The 11934-nt window shown below is 41.9% G+C and overlaps 1 protein-coding gene across 1 annotated transcript in view; it reads left to right on the top strand.

Annotated features, from left to right (window-relative positions):
* The window catches only part of ZDHHC22 (zinc finger, DHHC-type containing 22), a 5293-nt gene extending 4341 nt beyond the window's left edge, over positions 1-952 (top strand). Inside the window, exon 2 of the mRNA XM_010583751.1 lies at positions 486-952. Coding sequence (XP_010582053.1) covers positions 486-751 — 266 coding nt within the window. The 3' untranslated portion in view covers positions 752-952. The remainder of the gene's footprint in view (positions 1-485) is intronic.
* Positions 953-11934: the final 10982 nt, after the last annotated feature.

Raw genomic sequence — 11934 nt, 5'->3', positions numbered from 1 at the left:
ATATATAAAAGAGAGAGAGAAAGAGAAATCCCAAATCTTTCTGCCTAGTATTAATGCACACAGTAAGGCTTCTGGAAGCATCTACATGCTGCTGTAGGACCCACATGTCTTTTCAAAAGGAACCTAGAAATCTTAGATTCACTGTGGTGTGCAGGTAGATCCTTAAATAAATTAACCATTCTTCAAAACAGTGCTGAGGTCTTACAGACATGTTTCACTCTGGCTGAATTTGCCCCTGTAATCTAGGTCCTTGCATTAACAGCAGAGGGAGAAGCGTACGTAGACCATTACCGTTTTAGTAATTCCCCAGCAGGGTCCATTGCATCAGACGTTACAAAGGAAACAACTTTATATAGTTGGCGCAACCAGCCTGTCTTGCTCCTAACTCCCCACTTGTGGCCAGAGAATATAGGCAGCTCGTTGGTTCTCGGGGCTGTGTTACACTGGCATGTGAGGTGTGTCTAAACTCTTTCTTTATTCTGCAGGAGCTCTCCTTAGCTCTGAGATGTTTGTCATCCTCATGCTCTACCTCTGGCTTGGGATCGGACTGGCCTGCGCTGGCTTCTGCTGCCACCAGATGCTGCTGATCCTGCGTGGGCAGACGCGGTACCAGGTGCGGAAGGGGATGGTGGTAAGACCCCGGCCCTGGAGGGAGAACCTGCAAGAGGTCTTTGGCAAGAGGTGGCTGCTAGGACTTCTCATCCCTGTGCTGAACGTGGGAAGTGACTACTGTAGGCAGAAAGAGAAATAAAATCCCCAGGCGTGCGTGCGCATCCCATGCACACAACATGTCCCCTGTTCTCTCCCACTGTCTCCTGGATCACTAAAGAGCTGGGCTACTCCATCTCTAGGGCTTGCAGCCTCTGTGGGAGGAAAGGACTGGCTATCGAACAGAATAAATTTAGCATATTAACAAGGAGATCACAAACCATGTAGATGAAGAGATACTGCAGCTTAGTAGTCACATCACTGCACCTGCGTAGGTGGCAACAGTCTTTGAACTAGCAGAAAAATTAGTCAGACCCTCCCGTAGCTTCCTGCCTGAGTCCTCCAGCCCCCAGCCCTATTAGCCACCCTATATAGTCCCTAACGAACCGCAGCAGGAGCTTTCAGAGAGCCTGGGCTGTTGTGGTAGACTGCAAAAACACGTGTCTGGTCCTTTGGAGGGTTTTGCAGGGTGCTTTTTTGGCTCTTACACACTTGAGGTAACTTCACAGTACTGAGAAGCCTTTAATGACAGAACTGCAATGCAATCAAGCTGCCCTAGGAGCAGGCTATGCACATGGCTAATGTGGCAGGTAAACCTTCTCTCCACAGGCTAGAAAATTGGGAAGAAAACAAAGAGAAATTCAGATTTTCTCATTTCTGTTCTTGATCTGCTCCCTATGCAATGATATGTCAGGACTCCAGCTCTGCTACTTATTTTCAGCAGTCCTTTGCCCAATGACACAGTCCAAGCAAAGCTGCCCTTCTGACAGGAAGCGGCAAGCAGATAAATCATGGTCAGATGGAGGCACAAGGAGAGAAAACTGCAAAGGTGGATGAAAAGGCTGTGTTTGAGAAGCTGTGTGATGAGGCAGGCTACGCATGCCTGTGAGAGAGAGAGGGAAGTGTGGACACACAGCGAGCTGTCAGGAGGGTGCCAAGAGCCCTGCTGATATGTCTGAGCCCTGATGCATCACCCTCTCGCAGGGGGCACCTGCACCATTAGTGCTGTGAAGAGTTCAAAATCCCAGAAGACAGGGAGGTTTTCCAGCTGGTCAGGACACGTCACTTTGCACTAAAACAAACAAAAAAATGTTTACCTCGGACATTGCTGCCACACCGTAGTTATAGGGTCTCCAGGGCAATTCCCTCTCGTGTTGCTGCAGAGGGGTAAATTCATCCATGTTATAACTCCATTAAGGAGGTTAATGGAATTGCTACAGGGATTAATCAGCCTAATGTGTCAGTTGTTTTCTAGCTGCAGCAACAGCCCATGAGATCAGTGCTGAGATCCTATGCTAATAGGTGCCTTAAGAAAGGATACCATGACATCTCTACCAGGATCACAGCACTGGATTCCCCAGCAGCTGCAACAAGGAGCCTCCATTTTGGCAAACTGCATCAGCTTATGCGGGCTGGATAGGAATTCACTGCTTCTCTTTAATAGGCTGGGGAGTATGCTGACAAGCCGTGAAAAACATTATTTCTTCCTCAGAAACGCTCTCAGTGCGTCCCAGGTAGGGGAATGCACCTGCTTTCATCCTTGCGTTTCTCATGAGCCAGAACAGACGCACTCATTGCTACAGGCTTTGTAACTGTCCTTCACTGCTTCACACTTGTATACTTGTTTGGATCAATAACAAACAAAGTTTATTGTGATGAGCAGAGTAACCATGCAAATATACCGGAAAAACCCTTAGCTGGATAATTAAAACACGTAGGATATATGTCCTTTCACACTGTGTGTGTTCGCATGAACGTACTGCTGTTCCCATGTGTAATACGCTGTATTTTCACTAACAGTGAACAATAAAAAGTGTTCTGTTTTTTTACATGACCTGTATTGTGCTTTCTGACAGTTCATTAGCTGTCTCTGTACATTTGTTACAGCATACACACGGACGTGTTGAAGGAAAAAGTTAGGATTTGTTTATTGGCTTTGCCAATAATTCATCATATGATTTTGGACAAGTCCTTTCACCCTTCCTGCTTTAATGTAATGACCAATCTAAAAATGCACCTAATAACCAACTTGCAGACCCATTCTAATTTCTATTTATAAGTTACACTATCAACCTCAACTGAAAGCTACAGGAAAATTAAGCTATTATCATTGCCCACAAACAGCATCTCGACGTAAATTATTCCTTACCAGCATGATGGCATCAAGGTGAGCAGACAGTCACCTTGTCACTGGAACCAGAGCCAGTGGCTTGTGCCGTACACCTCGCCTTGGAAGGATTCCCAGGATTATTCTTATTGCACAGACTGGTTGATCCAACTTCTTCTTTTTCATATATTTCTAAAGGCAACAGGCTCCCAACATTTCAGCCAGCAGCTTTCTCATGTCAGCAGAGCTTATCGTTTGACACCCTTGCCCTCTGCTTTTGGCGTTGATTGACACTGCAGTCCTGGGCAGCTTGTGGTACTAGGCACCTGCTGCCACGTTGCCTCAGGCTGTAAGCTCTTCGGGGCCGCACGCTGAGAAGGGCACAACCAACTCAGAGTTTCGGTGGGCTACTCTGCAAGGACAGTCCCCGGGCAGCACAACAGGATTAGTTCTCCATGAAGCCTGTTGCCACTTCACACCAGGGTTGGATCACGTCTGGCCCCTGCGTCAGGGTCACAGCTGCCTGCCCTCGCTGCGAAGTCTCAGACCTTGCTGAAGCACAGAGAGAACCTAGTTTGAGTAACTGCAGCACAGTTCCACGCAATTATTCTTTCTGTCAGACACCTGTGTTCCTGGCTGTAAATCGCTGCATCACCATTTTATGCAGCTAAACGGTTCCTTTGCAGCAAACTACTGGATTTCAGCAGTAGTAGTGAGACTTTCAGATGGATACAGCCTTTACAGTTATGATCCTCTGGGATGAAAAGAGCTATAAAAACATAACATTAGACTGACCCTGTATATTGGCTTATTTCTTGGCTCATTCCCAAGTGTGTGGACTGCCCTGTTTGGGGTAGAGTAGTGATTCTGCAGGAACAGTTGAGAGTAGCTCTTTAATTATCCAGCTGCCCTGACATCCCATGTTATACCTCTGCAACCACTTACAGAAATCCTTGGCGAGAAAATGTAACAGGGCTCAACAGCTGTGAACAGAACCTTTGCTCTTAGCTATGATTTAGTAAATGAAGGCTGAGGTCAATGGCAATGTCACAAATTCTGAATCTGTTCAATGACACTAAAGTTTTATAAGGATAAATAATAAAAGCTTCTCATTTTCTGTGCTTAGAGAGCCATTACTTATTATTTGCATTTTATTACATAGCAGCTGCAATAGCAAATATATTTTGGAACACGATTTCTTGTGACAATGTTTAAATACTTACAGACATTTTAAAAATAAAACATTTAGGGCTTCTCTTCAGATGAACATAATTTCTTCTCTGGTAATGCTAGTGCGTGAAGTAAAAGCTCCCTGTTGCTTAAGACCTTGCGCAGGAACCATAGACACTTGCTTCGTGGTTTGTCTATTTTAAGTATGGCTACCTGAAAAACTGGTGCCACCTCTAAGGTCTCAGAAGTCTTCTCAATGACAGTATAGAGCAAATTAGGGGATGCAGCTGTGAAGTAAACCAGAAGTCTGTTCTTATGTTTAGTAAGAATCTCATACAAAATAAGAAGTAGATGGTTTTCCTCTTCATACTACACTGTTGGGCAGCCCTCAAGGCCTGCATGCAAAAGGTCTTCATTGGATATCCTCAGAGGACATAGAGTTAAAACGTGAAGAGTCTCAAGTAATAAGGCACAGGGAGCATATGAGAAAAGATGATGTGAAATAGCATTTATCTTGTTTAAGAAATAGCCAACTCAAGAGAGATGATCATGGTTTAAAAATACTTGCAAGGAGACAGAATAAATTAATGAGGAGACTCATTAACTGTAAGGAGATAGTTGGAGGAGGACAGGCAGTACTGAACTGAGAGAAAGAAAAGCTGAGGTCAGAGCTTAGGGCATCTATCTTTAAAGCAGTCAGAAGAAAGCAATCAGAGAAAGTGGCCCCAGTGAGAGCAGGAGTGATTTGACTTTGGTAGGGATGATGCACTGAGAGCCATCAGGCGGTATGACAACAGAATTCGACTTATCTTCATTGATTGTTGACTGAATGGACACAAAGAAAGCCCAGACTGAGAAAACTCATTGCTAATCACTTTCTGCACAAAAAACCCTCAAAGCCCCAGCAGAGCCAAAAGGGTTTTTCTCTCTTGAATTGCAAATGATGCTATGAGCAGGAGGAGCATGGGTAGAAGTCGTAAGCAGCAACAGCAGAGTCTATATAGTTCTCTTCGAGTTATTTAAAGACTAGCCAGAACTATCATGGTTGGAGTAAAGCCATGACCTACTTTTTCAATATAAATAAATAAAGGGAGAAGAAAATTTAAAGCATATGTGGAGTCTCTGTGCCCTGGTAGATATTTAAATCAATAGAAACCCAGTGTCAGACAACTGATATTAACAAACAGTAAGATGTTCTCTCATAACTACATGTCCACGTGTGGGTCGTCTACTTTTCCAGCTCTTTTCCAGAAAGCCAGGGGAATAAAGAGACCTTGGAGATTACACTAAAAGTCAGCAAACATGGACCAATTAGTGCTTCAGTCTTCTTACAGAGCCGTCCAGTCAGCAGCCTTGTCTTCATTAGACCAAAGAGGTTTCAGCATTGGTTGTCCTACTGAATCTAACTGGCAAGTGATGTCAGAGCTCAGGCAGGCCAGTCCCATGTCCCTTAAGGCTTTTTGGAGCCAGCATTTTCTAGTCTCCCCAGATGTCTATCTTTACTACCAATCATTCCTAGATTCACGTGATTATTATGCCTGACTGGAAAATTTCTATTAGATGTCAGGTCAGTCTTTTAGCTGCTTGTGTTGGATAAGAAGAGATGAAGACACAAAGCTATGTATCATCAGACTGTTCGAAATAATGATAGATTGGTTTGCCATTGCTGTATGCTTAAGAATCTTATATATTCACTGGGCAATGGGGTTAACACAGTGGACCCACATGAGAGTGCCCTAGGAGTTAACAAGCAACTGCTGAATGCAGCCTTGTCACAGAGGCTGTTATCAAAGAATGATGTTATCATCCAGAACTGCTTGAGACCACAGATAAGCTTATGGTCAGTGACAGAAAAACCAGGAGACAGATCCAGCATCATCGGCCAGGAGTCCTGATGTTTTATGATTGCTGGGAGGAAACTGTTGACCAGTACAACATAAGCAATGTTTGTAGGTCTAAATATGAACTGCCAAAGTCAAACAGGTCCACAAAGTCCAGATGCTATGAAAGCTGCTTTGAGAAAAACTTCAAAATAACATTAACTGAAGGAGTAAGTGTTTCACTAGATAAGAACTTCCAAGCACTCAAAGCTGAGATCAATGTTTTGAGCAAAGGAAGTTCCTTCAAGACTTAGAGAACTTGTCCCCATACTGACAACTTTCAAGTATCAAGTTCAAGTTCTTTACTAATCTCCACTGAGTTTGATATTCAAGCTGTCACTAGATGTTCTCCCAAAACATTCAGTGCTAAATTAAATGAGAGTGGTTTTACAGTGGTTTTTTTTTATACATACTGAAGACCACCATAGGTCCTCCCAGTAGCATGTATTGATACTATGATTTTCTTCTCCAGGGAACATCTGTTAACGCTCAGTGAGATGGATTTGTCTGAGAAAACCTTGATTAATCAAGTAGTTTATTACACTAAATAAAACTTGATTGAGATTTTGGAAGTGTTATTGTCAAGGTAAAGAAATTTTCCTTTTCTCTTCAAGTCATAGTACAGTGTATAAAAAAACTTTTGGACCCCATCTATCCATGTCTCTAAACTAGTATGCACTAGACTGCAATTTTATGAGCACTCTAGATGTCTTCTCTTATACTTCCATTCTCACCAACCATCCAAGGAAATAATCCAATTTGTGAATATGAAGCCATAAAAGAAGGTACAAGGAAATAAAGAGAGTGATCGCAGAAAGCAAAAGGTGGCAACAAAGTTCTGCTAAGCTACCAGCTATATAGTTTATGGACATCCAAAATCTCTTTTAAAGCCTCTGGAAACAAAGCTTAAAAAAAATCATAATATTTTTCATGCCAGGAGGAAAGCTGAACTGTCAAATCAGACTATAAGACCCAGCATCTTGCTCCCAGAACTGGAGTGTTTTCCAGGTGTATGAATTCAGCCCACCACCATCTCAGATCACTCCATTGCTTCAGGGTAGTCAGGTGTTTCAGAAATTTGTCTATATAATCAATGCAGCTGGCAGGCACAGTCAGCCTGGGCAGAGCCAATGTCCTACAGCAAGAGATGCCATCAGCTCAGAAAGAAGTGTTACTATCCAGGCTGTCAACAGCACACTGAAAGCCCCTTAGCTCAGGTGAGGATCTTTCATGTAACACAGAAGCTTTCTATCAGATCCAGGTTTGGGGTAGAAGAAATTCTGTAGTCAGGCCGGAGGCAAACACTACATCTCTCCCCTTGACAATCTCTTTCTGGCTTTCTGTAGTGACTACTCCTTATGAACTAATTTGGCCAAAACTCGTCCAGCGTCATCCAATCAGCTATTGGCATCTTCTGGGAAAGAATGAATTTCATCAGGGGCTCATTAGGATATGTATTATGTTGATGGGAAAAAAGTAGGAAAGTGTGAAATATGTGAAGGAGCGTGCCAACCAGCCTACAAATTATAGCATGATGGACACACTCAACATGAGCCTGCAGAATAAGATGGCAGCATTTCAGACTGCATATGAAGATGAACTTGAAGCAAAAAACACCCCCAGTAAATCTTTTCCATGATGCTCTGATGCAATAAAGACACGGAATGTTATATTCAGCTTTGCCTTCATTAGTCAAACCAGATGGAGTTCACAGATAAGCCACAAATGATTAAGAAGCTGAGAAATGGATTTGTAAGAGGAAAAAATGGTTATATTTGCCTAGCTTGGGTAACTACGGCCTAAGTGGATGTGAGGAAAATGTGGCAACCATCCATGTATTCTGGAGGGTGGGAGAAATAATTCTTGTTGGATAAACAAGCATCAACTAGAAATGGAGCTCAGTTTAAGAAAAGGAAATGACATGTTAACATTTCAGGAAATATTTCCAAACAGCAATTCTTCCACTGTCAGCCTTTCGAATAAGCTTAGATTGGAGAAGCTGAAATCTTCACATCTAGGGAGCTACAGAACTGAACAGGGCAAAGCACAGTGAATAGGGAACTGCCTGCTGTTGCTGGAAAACAGCAGGGAAAAATAAACCAGAGAAGCTTCCACTTTTTACCTAGACAGTTGCTCAAGCTTAAGCCTCCTTAAGGAGGAGCTAGATACTGATCATACTCACGTGGGATTTGTTTATATTATTATGACCATTTTCTATTCTGCATTGCACTTCTTGCCATCCCAGCTGAGTTCAAAATATTTCTTAGTACCAGTGCTTTATTCAATAGAAGTAACACGAAATACAAATAGTTGTGCAAATAAAGTAATTATATATAGGTGATATGTGTTGAAAACACAAAACAGTGTTTTGGTCTTCTCTTCATAATCATGGCATTAGAGCATGCGATTCCCACATGGCTTCTGTTTGTAAATGTTACAGCAATGATTGACAGATGGCAGAGAACTTCACGATTTTATATCCCTAAAGTAGTTTTCTATTCAATGATGAGTTATGATGATATTTCTCAGCATTTCAATAGGACTAAAAGATACCCAAACCGCTTATGCTTTTACCCTCTTTTATACTTTCAAGTACTGCCAGAACAACCACTCTGTGTGTATGTAAACGGAAGAAAACATATCTATATTCTATTTGATGTTTTTTAACCTTGAAATGAACAATTAGGTATGTTAATTTCCCATAACACAACTCTCAGATAGTTTGGAGAAACATTGCCAGTTAAGAACTTCTGGAAATGTTAGGACCCTTCAATAGAGCAGCTACATAAATACATGCAAACTGAGATGTCATAATAGATTTAAGATCACTTTTGAATTCTGACATAATTTTAAGATATTCTTTCTTTTCCTTCTTTACTCTTGCTCCACCTCCCTCTCCTTATAAATCTAATACAGGGAAACATTTTTGATAAAACATAGTACATCATATAGAAAACATTCACATGGAAGAATTGTGAGACCTTCACAGTATCTGGGAAATACCAAAGAGGAGAAAGTAGACATTTCATTAGCTCAGCCATTATTATTTATGAATCAACTAGAATGACCTTTTATACTTGTTTGATAAAATTTACTTACTGAAACTCCAGTGGAAATGTAACCAATACATAATTTAAATTTCCAGCAAAAGCTGAAACTTAAGGTTTACATTTAAGTCAAAGCATTGAGAGGCTCTACAGATTTTCACTCCCCGTAGGAAGTCCCTGAGGCATTAGAAGCATTACTCTGGTGGTCAGAAGTCTCCAGCACTACATCAGAGAAAGTAATCCTTTTGCAGTTAACTAGCCAAATGTCAAGTCTTTTAACAAATGTGAATTTTGGCAGGAATGCTGAATCACTTGGGTAATATAGGTGTGCAAATAGCAAGACTGTGCCTCTAAAGCTTCTTCAAGGCATACAAAAATTCCACCCATTAATGCACTACTACAGATTACAAGCCATCTGAGAGAATTATGAATCTTTACGCTGTCTTGAAAGTCAGTAGTTATAAATGCTATGTTCTGATCTTTTTCACCTTGGGCTGTGACAAATCCCAATGTCTCTCCAATAAAATTGTGCAAACTGTGTAAACACACATAAAGAAGCAGGACAGAAGCTCCATGGATGAAGTGAGAATAATGAAAATACTCAGTCCTACTAGCTGGAGAGCACTGCAGCTCAGTCCGGGAAAAAAGATCTGAGCATACTCTTAGCTTCAAGCATAGACATAGTCCTGTAACTACAGCTGCACAACTCACACCCTTCATTTTACTCATGTCTTTCCCAGTTCTTTTGGTTAGGCTGCACTACTCAATGTCTTCCAGCACTTCATTGAGGGTATTTTTCTGACTTCAAATATTGTAACTTTTTAGGTATGAAAATGTAACATCTGATAAGCCTCCAGGCTTTTGACCACAGTTTCATAGGATGCATTACAAGAGTTACATGAACAGGTTTACATGATGGGGAGGAAAATGGCATGCGTGGACATAAATTAATACATGAGTGTGGCAAGACAGATGTCTGCTTACACCATGAAAGGTTTTATTAGTGTCTGCAACACAGCCAGCTAACACTCTCAGCATTCCCCTAGCCTTATCAACCTTGAGATATTTATAAAAATTTACCTGGACAGGCATAGAAGTAGAGACTTTAGCCCCCTATATTCCTTCCTTTCAGTATTCTAAACCATAAGCAACCAGTCTCTACACTCACCTGTGGATGAGTAGATAGTTTAATTTATTAACATGAAACAAAATGTAGGTTTGTATAACCACATAGATACTCAGCCTTTAGAAAATCCAGCACCGGAATCATGACAGCCCACAGCCATGACTTGTAATAAATACCAATATTTCAATTCTTATACAAGAAGCTTAAAGTACTTTATAATAGGGAACAATCATAGAATCATAGAATGGTTTGGATTAGAAGGGGACCTTAAAGATCATCTAGTTCCAACGCCCCTGCCATGGGCAGGGACACCTTCCACTAGACCAGGTTGCTCCAAGCCCCATCCAGCCTGGCCTTGAACACTTCCAGGGAGGGGGCATCCACAGCCTCTTGGGGCAACCTGTTCCAGTGCCTCACCACCCCCACAGTAAAGAATTTCTTCCTTATATCTAATCTAACTCTACCCTCTTTCAGTTTAAAGCCATTAGCCCTTCTCCTATCACAACATGCCCTTGTAAAAAGTCCCTCTCCAGCTTTCCTGTAGGCCCCCTTTAGGTACTGGAAGGCTGCTATAAGGTGTCCCTGGAGCCTTCTCTTCTCCAGGCTAAACAACCTTAACCCTTTCAGCCTATCCTCATAGGGGAGGTTCTCCAGCCTTCTGACTATCTTTGTGGCCCTCCTCTGGACTTGCTTCAACAGGTCCATGTCCTTCTTATGTTGGGGGCCCCAGAGCTGAACACAGTACTCCAGGTGGGGTCTCACGAGAGCAGAGTAGAGGGGGAGAACCACCTCCCTCGACCTGCTGGTCACACTTCTTTTGATGCAGCTCAGGATACGGTTGACTTTCTGGGCTGCAAATGCACATTGCTGGGTCATGGTGAGCTTCTCGTCAGCCAACACCCCCAAGTCCTTCTCCACAAGGCTGCTCTCTATCCATTCTCCATCCAAGTATTGCTTTTCTGCAACACGTATTGCTTTTCTTATTTTACAGCTGAGAAGATCAAAGTGCCTTCTCCAAGGTGAGACCAGGAACAGAGACTGGGGCCATCTCAATTCCAACTACATGTTATTGTTTGAATTATTTCATGCAGCAGTAGCAATGCCGGTGCCAAGTGCTTTTGAGCTGGATGCGATTTACAGGATTAAAGCCACAAACTTAAGCCTACAGCATACTTTTTGGCTGGAGGAAAGAGAAGGGGAGAGAGCAAGCACTCAGTGAAAGCAGCAAGTGAGATCATCTCCACCATCAAGATACAGTTCAGCTTATACATCTAGATCCAATGGGAAAAAATAATCTTTGTTATTAAAAATACAGCGTTCAGATCTTTAAAAAGAAACCTGGAAAACAGGTTTAGGACACTGCGTGTGGTTACCTTAAAATCTATTTTCATGCATCTGTGAAAAAAATCCTTGGTAACATTGCTGTTCAGTATTCTTCTTCTTTCCTTTGCCTTTGTTCTCCTTCTCCTTACTAACAGCTGCCACCTACTTATGGCATTAATTTTGTGGAATTTACTTCATCATTTTCCACTTTCTTCCCCTCAAATTGCTGAGATTTTAGGCGTCAGCCATATGGCAACCAGTTCCTCACTCAAAGTTCTCTTTTCTTATCTTCTACCTGATGTGACTGTTTAGACTGTAGAAAAGGAATGGAAAATTACAGTGCTTCAAGAACAGTGTATGATTTAAAACAAACATTTTGTCATGCCAAGGAAATATTGAACATCAATAGCAATCACTAAAACAAGATTGAGAGCTGATATTACACATCATAAACATTACATCTACATCAAGATTTTTTTTAGTAAATAAGAAAGAGACCAGGGCAAATCTCAAGAAAAGGAAAAAGTCCAAAAGCTTATGTTAGACATGTCAGTGCTAATGGCACTTGTTGTA

Source organism: Haliaeetus leucocephalus, unplaced genomic scaffold (genome assembly GCF_000737465.1).
Source record: "Haliaeetus leucocephalus isolate CR32 unplaced genomic scaffold, Haliaeetus_leucocephalus-4.0 Scaffold932, whole genome shotgun sequence".
NCBI lineage: Eukaryota > Metazoa > Chordata > Aves > Accipitriformes > Accipitridae > Haliaeetus > Haliaeetus leucocephalus.
This window is presented reverse-complemented; position numbering and strand designations above follow the sequence as displayed.